This window comes from Aquarana catesbeiana, linkage group LG01, assembly GCF_042186555.1.
Source record: "Aquarana catesbeiana isolate 2022-GZ linkage group LG01, ASM4218655v1, whole genome shotgun sequence".
NCBI lineage: Eukaryota > Metazoa > Chordata > Amphibia > Anura > Ranidae > Aquarana > Aquarana catesbeiana.
Window position 1 is genome coordinate 900,908,108 of NC_133324.1, and position 14,654 is coordinate 900,922,761.

The following is a 14,654-nucleotide window of genomic DNA, read 5'->3' on the forward strand; positions in this document are numbered from 1 at the left end:
TCTGAATTTCTCTGGTCGGAAGGAATCCAAAGTATGTCTCACGGAGTCAACAGAAAAATATTGCCACTTAGACATAAATATTAAACCAACAGAGCTACTAAAATTAAACTGTTGGTAAGATACAGACCATACAATTCTTAATTATCTTTTCTCTAAAAATTGTAGTGATTGTATTTGATAGTTTATGTATGACATTGATTGTCTAGGCCATGTATTATTGTAGCCGTATTTGGGGGAATTCAGACAAACTTGTTTACATCAATTTAAATTTCTGTGGTCCCAGGGAGAGTACCATTGCCCCATTTAAAAGGGATGATGTCCACCAATATTTAAGTACATTGAGTGGTTCCAGTCACGAGGTCCAGCAATATGGGGAGTGTCAAGTATCAGCAGACTTTTTGATCATCCAGAGGTGTGTCCCGGTGTGTGGGTCTGTCATCCCTTCTCTATGATTCTCACCCCCTTTATACCATCTGGGACAATAAGCTTAGAAAATTATTATAAGCTCAGCCTAGAAGGTTTGGCTTATTCTCCATTGGTTTGGAGAATTTCAATGATTTACCTGGTAAGCCTCAGGTAATATCATCTTCAGCCAGTAGATGTCTGAGGACAGAAAATGTATTCGAAACCACTTGTTAAAATATACGTTTTCTTTTATAATGGGTATTTATCTATATATTGGGGCTTTTAAATATATGTCTATATTGTTCAGGGACCCCGGCAATTGGTACAAAATATAATACATTTAGTATAAATTTGATTAATATCACACACAATGGATGTTTATATGGATAAATGCATGACTCCTGCATATCCTATGAAAACCTATTTAACTTGGGAGTACACATGTTATATAGGGATTTTCATGTAGATTCGGTCACGGATTCTATGTCTTTACAATGATGGTATCTAGACGCAGTCCTTTATTTGTTCTGCCTCAACATTTATATTTCTATCTATGGCAGATTACTCATGGGGTCAGTGGATATAAAGATTATGGTCGTTATCTGTGACCTGGAGTCTGATTTTATATATATATAAAATCTGATATATATATATATATATATATATATATATATATATATATATATATATATATATATATATATATATATATATATGGGTGCGCATCTTCACTGGCCATTCGATTACGATTATCAAGTCAACGATTCGATTCGATTCCGCGATGCATCACGATTACAGCGCAAGTGCTCATGGTTTTCATCAAAAAAAAAATTCTAGTCAGGAGAACTCCATTTTTTTAATTCTATCTGTTCTTAAGAAAAAAAGAGACAGCAGAGGAGCTCCAGGCTCTCTTCCAAAATACTAAAGGAGATGGTCAGAGCCTGCAGACATGCTACAGGAGATGATCAGAGACTGCGGACATGCTACAGGAGATGATCAGAGACTGCGGACATGCTACAGGAGATGATCAGAGACTGCGGACATGCTACAGGAGATGATCAGAGACTGCGGACATGCTACAGGAGATGATCAGAGACTGCGGACATGCTACAGGAGATGATCAGAGACTGCGGACATGCTACAGGAGATGATCAGAGACTGCGGACATGCTACAGGAGATGATCAGAGACTGCGGACATGCTACAGGAGATGATCAGAGACTGCGGACATGCTACAGGAGATGATCAGAGACTGCGGACATGCTACAGGAGATGATCAGAGACTGCGGACATGCTACAGGAGATGATCAGAGACTGCGGACATGCTACAGGAGATGGTCAGAGACTGCGGACATGCTACAGGAGATGGTCAGAGACTGCGGACATGCTACAGGAGATGGTCAGAGACTGCGGACAAGCTACAGGAGATGGTCAAGACTGCGGACATGCTACAGGAGCTGGTCACAGACTGGGGACATGCTACAGGAGCTGGTCACAGACTGGGGACATGCTACAGGAGCTGGTCACAGACTGGGGACATGCTACAGGAGCTGGTCACAGACTGGGGACATGCTACAGGAGCTGGTCACAGACTGGGGACAATGCTGCAGGAGCTGGTCACAGACTGGGGACATGCTGCAGGAGCTGGTCACAGACTGGGGACATGCTGCAGGAGCTGGTCACAGACTGGGGACATGCTACAGGAGCTGGTCACAGACTGGGGACATGCTACAGGAGCTGGTCACAGACTGGGGACATGCTGCAGGAGCTGGTCACAGACTGGGGACATGCTGCAGGAGCTGGTCACAGACTGGGGACATGCTGCAGGAGCTGGTCACAGACACTGGGGACATGCTGCAGGAGCTGGTCACAGACACTGGGGACAATGCTGCAGGAGCTGGTCACAGACACTGGGACATGCTGCAGGAGCTGGTCACAGACACTGGGGACATGCTGCAGGAGCTGGGTCACAGACACTGGGGACATGCTGCAGGAGCTGGTCACAGACACTGGGACATGCTGCAGGAGATGGTCACAGACACTGGGGACATGCTGCAGGAGATGGACCAGACACTGGGGACATGGCTGCAGGAGATGGACACAGACACTGGGGACATGCTGCAGGAGATGGTCACAGACACTGGGGACATGCTGCAGGAGATGGTCACAGACACTGGGGACATGCTGCAGGAGATGGTCACAGACACTGGGGACATGCTGCAGGAGATGGTCACAGACACTGGGGACATGCTGCAGGAGATGGTCACAGACACTGGGGACATGCTGCAGGAGATGGTCACAGACTGCAGACAATAATCCAGAGTTGTGGTGTGATGAAGGCACATAGAAGACAATTCTATGTTATGGAATTGTGTCACAGCGCCCCCCCCCCCCCCCTCCCCCTCTGTACTTATATGCTGCTCTGCCGGTGGCAGCCTGTAATGAGCAGGGCGATCTGCTTGCTCACCATCTCCCCCCGATCTCCATTCGTGCGGCCGGTGTTCCGCTGGTTGTCACATCTCAGTGTCAGCAGTGAATTCTCCCAGGAGAGCGCTCCGTGCATAAAGCTGTTAGTAGTGTGTGTATATTCCGGTCATGTGACTCTCAGCCGCGCCTCCCTCCTCTCACGTCTCTCCTGATGTCAGCCCCGCCCGCCTCTCTTCTGACCTGATAGCTCCAGTCAGTGGGCGGAGCGGACATCAGGAGAGACTGAGAGGAGGGAGGCGCGGCTGAGTCACATGACCGGAATATATACACACACTAATAACAGCTTTATGCACGGAGCGCTCTCCCGGGAGGGGCGGGGCCAGAAATCGATTTTTTCGGGGCGCATGCATCGATGCCGCATCGGGGACACCCGAATCACGATGCATCGATGCTGCGATTAATTTCAGCAGCCCTAATATATATTTGCATCACTTATGATCACATATATAAAACAAAAATACAGGAACTGAATGTCTTCCCTGAGTATTGGAAATAGACTTTGGACAGGCTTTACTGAGAAAGGTTTAGGGAAAGGTTTAGCTGTACAAACAATTTCTCCTTATAAACACTTTTTATAAACACTTTTAATCAATATCATTATGGTCTGTTCATACATTTGGGACTGTTGACATTTTGGTGTAATATAAACCTCGCATCTCAGTCATTGTCTGCAGGACAGCTTGAGTCAACATTGGGGTTGACTAAGGAGATAATTTCACCCTTTGAAACAGTGGGGTTATTTACCCACTTTTTTTTTTTTTCTTTAATCGAAGGCTTTGTAACATGGATTTCGAAAACACAACTTTTTATCAGTCATTTGGACTTGTGTAAGATGACATTAGTGTTCATGTTTGCTCAGTTTCAACATAGGTTTGGTCTCTTTACTTCAGCCTTCCAATGGATTGGATAACTTAATCATCCATTTCTGATGGGAGGGGAAGTGCTTTCCTGGAGCGATGACTCAGTTAACCACTTTCTGCCCAGCCCACCGTCATATGACGGGTGGGACGGTGCAGCATATGGGCACTTTCTTAACAATCTGGCGGATGCCAAGTTTATTTGCAGGAGGTTTACAAAATAAAAACGCAGTAAATTAAATCCTTGCCGTCTGGTGCTATCTAAACAGTCTCCTCTCTATACAGTGCGGGCCTGGTCCCTGTTACCCACAAAACATGCGGAAAAAGCAAACATTTTTAGCCCAACACTCAGGGCTCCTCTCGCTCAGGTTCCTTCCTGAGTCTCAAAACCAGAGCGACCTGCTGTGCTCTCTATATTTATAGTCCAGCTGACTGTGGACTCCAGTGGACCTGAACATCCGGACCGGAACCAAGCCTGCCACAGAGGCTAGAAAAACTGGGCCGGACTCCGGTTCAGCCCCTTACAATGGAACGAATGCGAGGTGAAATGTGCCTATTATCGTGTATCTCACCTCGCATACCGTCACTATATATATATATATATATATATATATATATATATATATATATATATACCATCATCCTCAGTCTAGTGGGCCAGTTGGCAGCTGACTTTTCATATTTTTAAAACCAGTACAGCATTTTCTGTATCTAGGTGAGGGTTGAGGAGGTGGGAGAAGGTAACATCAAATACAGGTATTCGCTACACCCTGCATCCCCCTCCCTCCCTCTTCCTTGCTGTGATATATAATTAATTTTTCCCTTATCGTCTTTCAGGACAGCACTTGAGAGTGACTCCTCCCCTTGCCAACAGGAAACACCTCTTCCACCAAACTTTAAAAGGAGGCTCCTTTCCACACATTGTCAGTTTTTGTGTTTCCTCCGGAGGGAACACTTCGTGGGGAAGTCAGGGCTCTCAGGTGCTGTCCTGGGAGCTCAGGTTTCCTGTTTTTTTTCATCAAACACTTTTTACCTCATGAGAGCTGTTCCTCCCATTCCACAGCTGAGGTGAAGTGCTGCTGGCTGGGCTCCCTCTCCCTCTTCATATGGGCTCAGGGTGAGTCCGACTGTCGTGGGCATCGCTCCTAGGCGGCGGCAAGACAGGCGGTGGCCGTTTACTATATTTTTTTCTCAGGTCCACCGCCTGTTGCTCATTGCACCACCGCCATATTGGGGATGGCAGCGGGGCTCCATCCGCCGGAAGTGAGGCATCCGGAGGGGGCGGCGCCCACGGAACAGGCGTGCGGCGTCATTTCCGCCGGAAATCGCAGAGGGAAAGGGGAGGAACGGGGCTGGTGCTTATTTAGCGGTTCTGGTCCGGCGCACTGGCGCTATTGGAGTCCGGAACCGGCGTTTAGCCACACAAACACAGCAAGCGCTCCTCGATGGAATCGATGGCGGGCAGCGAGTGGGACAGGCACAGGCACCAGCAAGGCCCAGGTAAGGTGCAGTTGTATACTGTCTTCCCTGTACTGTGGGGTCTCTCTCTCTCTCTCTATCCCCCCCCCCCCCCGGTGGCAGGGGCCTGTCTGGGCACATAAAGCAGTTAGCTCTTACTGTGCACCTGTGGTGAGCATCCTTGGGTATAGGACAGGTTGTCTCACTGGGATGGTTTCTTCTTTTGTCTCATGGCAGGCCAAGAGCTCTGATCCAGTGGCAAAAAGAAAATGTCCTTCATGTAAATCCAAGCTACCTGAAGGATGGAAGAAGACGTTATGTCAAAGCTTGTATTGATTTGCTAGTTAAAGAAGAAGCTTCTTCCGCTTGCAGCGACTTGATTGCATCAGTTAAAAAGGAACTTGATGCGACTATTCAATCATTTCGCTCTTCCCTAGCAAACCATCCCTGAGTCAGCCTACTACCTCACAGTCCTCCCAAGGCTCACTTATAGTCCGGTGATGGAGACTGAGGCATCTCCTACCCCAGAGGGACATTCCCCCTCTCAATCTGAGGATTCTGATGAGGGTGAGGAAGGAGAAAATTTACCTTCAAGATTTAAATTGTCTTTAGAACAGGTAGATAGCCTGTTAAAAGCAATCTATACCACACTGGGTCTGGAGGAGGAAAGAAAGGAGTTATCTCTGCATGATAAAATGTATGCAGGGCTTAGCGAGCACAAAAATCGCAATTTCCCAGTACACTCTGTTATTTCTGAAGCTATTAAGAAAGAGTGGGCAGAGCCAGAGAGAAAGCCTTTCTTTCCCAAAGCCTTAAAAAGGCGTTTCCCTTTTGATGAAGATCCAGCGGCGGTTTGGAACAAAAACCCCAAACTAGATGCCGCGTTTTCCCAGGTCTCGAGGTCTACAGATTTGGCATTCGAGGACATGGGGGTGTTGAGAGATCCCATGGATAAAAGGATGGACCAGCTACTAAAGAGGGCTTGGCAATCCATCATGGGAAATCTTAAACCTACTATGGCAACTACAGTGGTATCCAGAAATATGGAGTTCTGGTTAGAGCAACTTAAGGCCCATATCTCAGCAGACTCACCAAAACAAGAAATTTTGGATTCATTTTCAACTCTGTCTGCCGCTGTCGCATTTATATCGGATGCTTCAGCGGAATCAATTAAAATGACAGCTAGATCTGCTGCCCTAGCCAACTCAGCCAGAAGGGCTCTGTGGTTGAAAACTTGCCCGGGGGACGCGGCATCCAAAAACAAGCTGTGTGGGATACCGTTCCTGGGTGACTTGCTTTTTGGACCTGATTTAGATGCGGTTCTAGATAGAACTGCTGATAAAAAGAAGTCTTTTCCCATCAAAAAGAAAAAGCAGCCAGTTAAATGGTTTTTTCGTTCCCAAAGGGCTCAAGAACAAACCAAACCCCAGGAGAAAAGAAAAAATTGGGCATCACAGAAGGGTAAAGGCAAAGGAAATGTCCTTTTCCATCCTCCTGCAGCCTCCGGTAAAGCACAATGACTTGTGCGTACCAGTGGGGCGAAGGCTTCAAAGTTTCCTTCCCCTTTGGGCCAGCATGACAGAAAGTCTATATATTTTGGACATGCTGTCCCAAGGTTACAGGATAGAGTTTTCGGATCGCCCGCCAGAAAGATTCTTTGTAACAAACCTACCAAGGGATCTAACAAAGGCTCTGGCCATGAAGAACCTTTTAAAGGATCTGAGGCACCAGAGGGTAGTGATACCAGTATCCCCAGAAGAACAGGGTCAGGGTTTCTATTCACACATCTTTCTGATAAGAAAACCATCCGGAAACTTCCGTCTTATCCTCAACCTAAAACCCCTGAACAAGTCAGTCCTATACAAAAAGTTTTGTATGGACTCAATTTTCACGGTCAGAAACATTCTGACAAAAGATTGTTTTATGGCATCAATCGATCTGAGGGATGCTTATCTTCATATTCCTGTAGCACCTCAGTCCCAGAAGTTCCTGAGGTTTGCGGTGAATATGGGCAAGGAGATTATACATCTTCAGTTCAGGGCCCTTCCCTTCGGCCTGTCGTCAGCTCCTCGTATTTTTACGAAGATAATGGCGGAAGCTCTCGCCCCTCTTCGACTCCAGGGGATTGCGGTAATTCCATATCTGGACGACCTCCTCTTTTTTGCCCCATCCAGGGTAAAGTTGCAGGAGGATTTGAACAAATCCCGCAGTCATTTGGAGTCACTAGGGTGGATAGTGAATGTTCAAAAATCAAATTTCATCCCAGCTCAGCAAGTACTGTTTCTGGGTTATTTGATAGATTCAGTGGAGCAAAAGATTTTTCTCCCAGAAGAGAAAAAGATCAAGGTCCAAAGGGTAATAACGGCACTACAAACAAATCAACTGATTTCAGTCTGAAAGGTTATGTCGGCTCTGGGGACATTAACCTCTTCAATGCCAGCCATCCAATGGGCAAGGCTGCATTTCAGGACTCTCCAGAGGTTCCTTCTAAGGATATGGAACCACAGGACGGAGAGTTTGGATACAAAAGTAAAGATTCCCACCAGAGTCAAACGTTCACTTTGGTGGTGGAAAAGTCAGGTGGTACTGCAAAGAGGTCTTCTTTGGTCTTTTCCGACCGGGAAAGTGGTCACAACAGACGCCAGTTTGCAGGGATGGGGGGGCCCACATGGGTCAAGCCTTAGCGCAGGGAACATGGTCCCAGTTCGAGGCCCAAAGATCCTCAAATTGGAGAGAGCTGAAGGCAGTTGCCCTAGCATTAGCTTTCTTCTCTCAAAACCTCATAGGTTGCCATGTCCAGATTTTGTCGGACAATGCCACGGCCATAGCCTACCTGAACAAACAGGGAGGCACAAGAAGCAGGGCCCTTCACTTACTGTCAGTAGAGATTCTGGAGTGGGCGGAGAACCACTTACTATCTCTATCCGCAGTCCATCTAAAAGGCACATTGAACGAAGTAGCGGATTATCTGAGCCGACAAAAAGTTCAGGAATCAGAGTGGAGTCTGAACAGGAAGGTGTTTGCATTAATCACCAGTGTTTGGGGCCTTCCGCAGGTAGATCTGTTTGCTTCAAAACAAAACACGCAGCTCCCGAATTTTTTCTCCCTTCAGAGAGACATTTGCTCTCAGGGGATAGATGCTCTGGCACATCCGTGGGATTTTCACCTGGGGTATGCTTTTCCTCCATTTCGATTAATCCCTCTAGTGTTGAGGAAAATACTGAAAGAGAGAGTATCAATCATTTTGATTACTCCATATTGGCCAAAGAGAGCTTGGTTTTCCACGATTCTGCAGTTGGCAATCAAACCATGTTGGCATCTCCCGCTCAGTCAGGATCTGTTGATTCAGGGGCCAGTGCTTCATCCAGGGGTAGACAGGTTAAAGCTCACTGCCTGGTATCTGAGGAGCAATTAATGAGAAGCAAAGGCTTTTCAGAACGTTTAACTGCTACGTTGCTTTCCAGTAGGAAAAAGGTAACCAGGGATATTTACGCCAAAGTATGGAAAGTCTATGTTTCTTTCTGTCATTCCGAACATAGGGGGGTTAAAGACCTAGTTTCAGTGCTGGAATTTTTGCAAAAGGGTGCAGACAAGAATCTGGCGGTCAGCACTCTTAAGGTGCAGGTGGCTGCCTTGGGAGTTTATCTGGAGAGATCCTTATCTTCAGAAACTCTGATCATGAGATTTTTCAAAGCACTTTCCAGGTCGAGACCAGTACCGGTGAAGCATTTCCCAAATTGGGATCTCTCGGTGGTTCTGCAGGCTCTGGCAAAAGAACCATTTGAGCCTTTACAGGCCATATCCCTAAAGAATTTAACTTTGAAGACTATTTTTCTGGTCGCAATTACTTCAGCAAGAAGGATTAGTGAACTGCACGCCCTATCAGTAAAAGAGCCTTTTTTGTCAGTTTTTCCTGATAGAGTTGTCCTTAAAGTAGATCCGGGGTTTTTGCCAAAAGTGGCAAGCTTTAGTAACAGGTCTCAAGAGATTACTCTACCAACCTTTTCTGCTAACCCTTCGGGTGCAAAGGAAGAGCAGTTTCACAATTTAGACGTAAGACGTATCCTATTACAGTATTTGGAAGTAACAGGAGGGTTTAGAGTTTCAGATTCATTATTTGTTCTTTTCTCTGGAAACAAGAAAGGCCAACAAGCATCAAAAACATCATTGGCTAGATGGCTTAAGACAGCTATTTCTGTAGCCTATTCTCAAATGGGTTTATCTTCCCGGCTGGGAATTAGGGCTCATTCAACAAGAGCCCAGGCCACTACATGGGCAGAAAGAGCTGGTGCCACCCCAGATCAGATTTGTAAGGCGGCTACGTGGTCAAGCTACTTAACGTTTGTCCGTCATTACAGACTGGATCTCCTATCAGCAGGTGATCAGGCTTTTGGCAGAAAGGTTCTGCAGGCTGTGGTCCCTCCCTAGGGGGGTAAGTCTCTATTATCCTCTCAAGTGCTGTCCTGAAAGACGATAAGGGAAAATTCAAGTTAGACTTACCGGTAACTTGTTTTCCTTGAGTCTTTCAGGACAGCAGCATCCCGCCCTATTGTTTTTTCATATATATACTGTGACTAATCATATCTCGATTATGTGTTCCAGTTTGGGGCCGGAGGTTCTCTACTACTACTGACAATGTGTGGAAAGGAGCCTCCTTTTAAAGTTTGGTGGAAGAGGTGTTTCCTGTTGGCAAGGGGAGGAGTCACTCTCAAGTGCTGTCCTGAAAGACTCAAGGAAAACAAGTTACCGGTAAGTCTAACTTGAATTTTTTTTTTTTTTTTTTGTGTGGCTGGGGAGGAATGATTATGAGGAGAGCCTAAGTTTTCCGGTGAAGGTCACTTTAATAACATGTTTGACACACAAGAGTGAACAAAGACTTTTGGTTTCATGTAAAATGGGAAATAGAAATATTAAACAAAAAAATCACGGATAATGCAAAATGAAAAATTGTCATAGGCCTGACGTGTTTTAAACGCTCGTTTCCTTCTTATGTTCCTTCTAACACAGGTAGTTTCTACGTTGCTCCTCAACGTAATTCCAGATCATCACATCCCTCTCAACCTGACAGGAAAGGCAAAGATCGGTGGGAAGGCGTGGGTGAAGGCCCCATCTAGGCCAATACCGGGTTTTAATTCAGACTCCATGTGTGAGTCTCAGGTAAGTAGTATTAGTATATAATAAGTTTGCTTATTGACTTTCCTCAATGATTTTATTGTATTACTTCACTAAAGCCGGCCACAGATGGATCGATTCTCGGCCAGTTCAGCAGGGACCGGCCAAGATTTGATTCATTTAATGGCAGGCTGGTTGTACCCAAGTTGATCCATTGGACTTGGGTACAATCAGCCTGTCAGATTTTTTTACATGCGATTTCTGCCAGCAGCTATAGCAGTAATCATTGTGTTCCACCCATGGTGGACGGAAAGAAAATCACATAATCTATGGGCTGCTCATGTTCATATGGCATGTAAAAACTTTATTATACCTGTATTGTTCATGGTGTGATCGCGGACGGCATATACAAGAGGTAAAATGAAGTGTAAGTTTCCCTCTTCAGCTTCACACACAGATTGGAGTGTTCAAAATGGCATAGAACTGGTGTTAGCGCCAATACTGCACATAGTTAATAAAGAACAATTAATCGGTAAAGTAAATTTGAAATCAAGGTATTTCTTTTTTAATTAGTTTCAATAAATTGGTGGTGTTCCGGGCTTACACAGGGATTTTTTTCCCCATAGTAGGGTGGTAGAGGAATTATGGGTAAAATATGGTAGCATATGAGCACTTGCACAGTACATGCAGAATCCCAGTACTCATGTGATCATCATGATCATAAACTGAACAAAGCTGTTAAGAGTCAATATGATTCATAACCGCTCAGCTTCATTTACTAGGGAGTTGTGATTGGCCCACAGCTATCACATTGTACCTTGGCCAATCACAGCACTCTGTACCATGTGATTAGCTGTAGCCAATCACAGATCACTAGTGTTCACTGCTGTCATGAACTTGCCTATTTATGACAATTCAAAGCATTGCCAGTAGAACGATCCTCCTAGAGTAGTACCATTTTACTATGGTAACATTGAACTACTCTGATGATGAAAGTTTAAAAAAAAAAAAAGATTTTTTTTTTACCATGTTAAAGTGGTTGTACACCCGGTACAACCACTTTTACCTACAGGTATGCCTATATTAAGGCTTACCTGTAGGTGCTTGAAATATCTCTTAAACCTCCACGGTTTAGGAGATATTTAGAAAAAAGCCATGCGCCGATGTCTACGGCGCATGCGCACTTTAGAAAGGGCACATTGTGCCGTTTCTAATAGGGGTCATGCCGTGACTGGCGGATGCCGCGCACATGCGCAACGTCACGTGACTCCTGCCAGTCACAGAGCCGGCCCCAGAAGGAAGAGGGGTGAACATGGACGCTCGGTGCTAGTGGGGACAACAGTGACATCGCAGGCTTCGGTTTCAGGTAAGTGACACCTAATGGGCTACTGTGCGATGCAAAGTAGCCTATTATGCTTTACCTTTGCAGGGAAATAAAGAGGAAGTAAAACCCACTAGGGTTTACTTCCTCTTAAAAAAAAATTATGACACTGCACTGCGCTGGTGAATGTATGTAAAAAAAAAACAAAAAAACATTTTATTTAATTTCCCAAAAAAAATGACAACTTTAAAAATCTTGCCATGCCCCTTACTAAACACTTCAAACTATCTACTTTCCAGAAAGGGGTCATTTGGGGGTATTTCTACTGACCTGACATTTTAACCACTTGCTGACCGTCGCACGCCGATGTACGTCCCTTTTTTGGCGGCGGATATCGTTGTTATGGCAGCAGCTAACTGCCATAACCCCGGTATCCCTGTTTTCGTCCAGTGCTCGGCTACAAGATAAAAGTGGTCTCTGCGGAGGATTCCCCTCACGCCGCAATCCGGTGCCCTCCGCTGCTTACCGGAGCCGTCGGCAGCGCCGGAGGTGATCTTGTCTGTTGCCTAGCTGTGCATGGAGATGAGTGAGGGGAAGATGGCGCCCACTCGTCTCCATGACACTGCAGGGCGGAAGCGATGTCAAAACGTCACTTCCGCCCATATGTCTTAAAGGCACATTTTTTCAATGTCATTTTTTTTAAATGACTTTTTTTTTTTTTTATTGTATTTTAGTGTAAATATGAGATCTGAGGTCTTTTTGACCCCAGATCTCATATATAAGAGGTCCTGTCATGCTTTTTTCTATTACAAGGGATGTTTACATTCCTTGTAAAAGAAATAAAAGTGACACAATTTTTATTTTTTTAAACGGTGTAAAAATAAATAAAATCATGTAAAATAAACAAGAAAAATAAAATTTTTTATTTTTTTTTTTAAAACGCCTTGTCCCGACGAGCTTGCGCGCAGAAGCGAACGCATACGTGAGTAGCGCCCGCATATGAAAACGGTGGTCAAACCACACATGTGATCGTTAGAGCGAGAGCAATAATTCTAGCCCTAGACCTCCTCTGTAACGCAAAACATGCAACCTGTAAAATTTTTTAAACGTCGCCTATGGAAATTTTTGAGGGTAAAAGTTTGACGCCATTCCACGAGCGGGCGCAATTTTGAAGCTTGACATGTTGGTTATCAATTTACTTGGTGTGACATTATTTTTCACAATATAAAAAAAATTGGATTAACTTTACTGTTGTCTTATTTTTTTTTTATTCAAAAAAGTGAATTTTTCCCAAAAAAGCACGCTTGTAAGACCGCTGCGCAAATACGGTGTGGAAAAAAGTATTACAATGACTGCCATTTTATTCTCTAGGGTGTTAGAACCCCCAAACATTATATATTGTTTTTTTTCTAAGTAATTTTCTAGCAAAAAAACTTGTTTTAAACATGTAAACACCTAAATTCCAAAACGAGGCTGGTCCTTAAAGTGGTTGTATAGTCTTTTTTTACACTTTTACCTACAGGTAAGCCTATAATAAGGCTTACCTGTAGGTAAAAAAAAATATCTCCTAAACCTGTACGGTTTAGGAGATATTCCCCTTGCTATGAGCAACTGCCGGACCTTGCTGGGTAAGAAATCTCCCGCGCGCATGCACGGGAGTGACGACATCGTGGCTCCAGCCACTCACAGCGCTGGAACCGCGATACCCGGAAGACACGCCGAGGCAACATGACAGCTCCCTCGGTGTGGACCAGGTAAGATACCTACGCCTCGTTCTAAGGTAAGTATTTTATAATGAGCTAGTATGCGGTGCATACTAGCTCATTATGCCTTTTGCTTTACAGGGGTAAAAAAAAAAAAATAAATAAATTTCAGTGGGTATACAACCGCTTTAAGTGGTTAAGGGCCCCAAGAAATAAAAATCTACCGTCGGTTGATCAATTTTCAAATATATATCCCATAGTTTGTGGATGCTATAACTTTCCTTCAGACTAAATAATATACACTTAATAGGTTTTTTTTTTTTTTTAACCAAAGACCTGTAGTAGAATACATATTGCCCTAAATTTATTAAGAAATTTGATATTTTTTTTTATTGGATATGGTTTATAACAGTAAATAGAAAATTTCAGTTTTTCAAAATCCATTTATATAATAATAATAAAAAAAAAGCGATGATCAAATACCACCAAAAGAAAGCTCTATTTGTGTGAAAAAAAAAAATATATAAATTTCATTTGTGTACAGTGTTGCATGACCGCGTAATAGCCAGTTAAAATAGTGCAGTGCTGAATAGCAAAAAGTGGGCCTTTCCAATCCAAGGTCCTGCATTATTCTGTTTTTAGCCCTGATGAAGTGGGAGTGCTGAGCCCCAGAAACGTGTTGGCTGTTCCAAAATAAAAATCTTTTAAAAGTCTGTACAAGCTGGTGTGGTGATCCCATCCTTTCAAAACTTCAACGAATGGCAAAAAGTGAACTGGTCATGAAGGGGGTAAAATCTTCCGGAGCTTAAGTGGTTTAAAAATAGAATTCCGCTTATTGGGTACATGAGCAACTGTTTTCATAACTATAGTGAAATGTCTGTCATTTATTCTGTATGGTATGAGCTCATACTACCGCGTTGCTCCTGACTATTTATTTCTTCCCCCACCAGGTTATCATTCGTAGCGGAGAACTGCTGTGCGGAGTCTTGGACAAAGCTCACTATGGCAGCTCGTCCTTTGGACTCGTTCACTGTTGCTATGAGCTTTATGGTGGAGAGACCAGTGGAAAATTGCTAACCTGCCTGGCTCGTCTCTTTACTGCCTACTTACAGCTTTACCGGGGCTTTACCATGGGTGAGTGGAATAATAAAATATTCTTTAATAAATAAATGGTAAACTTAACAATCAACAATTGCACACTCTTATTAAAGTGTCACTAAAAAACTTTCCTTAAAGCGGAATTGCACCTAAAAGTTGAACTTCCGCTCATTTGTCTGGTCTTTAAAAAGTTTAAAATTGCAGCCAATACCTT

The 14,654-nt window shown here is 44.3% G+C and overlaps 1 protein-coding gene and 1 long non-coding RNA gene across 2 annotated transcripts in view; one reads left to right on the top strand and one right to left on the bottom strand.

The window, feature by feature from the left end:
* Positions 1–14,654, top strand: part of POLR1A (RNA polymerase I subunit A) — a 228,670-nt gene that overhangs the window by 40,601 nt on the left and 173,415 nt on the right. Inside the window, exons 15-16 of the mRNA XM_073610963.1 lie at positions 10,214–10,363; positions 14,293–14,476. Of these exons, the coding sequence (XP_073467064.1) occupies positions 10,214–10,363; positions 14,293–14,476 (334 nt within the window). The remainder of the gene's footprint in view (positions 1–10,213; positions 10,364–14,292; positions 14,477–14,654) is intronic.
* Positions 1–14,654, bottom strand: part of LOC141119082 (uncharacterized) — a 70,996-nt gene that overhangs the window by 26,596 nt on the left and 29,746 nt on the right. The gene's annotated exons all lie outside the window — the stretch shown is intronic.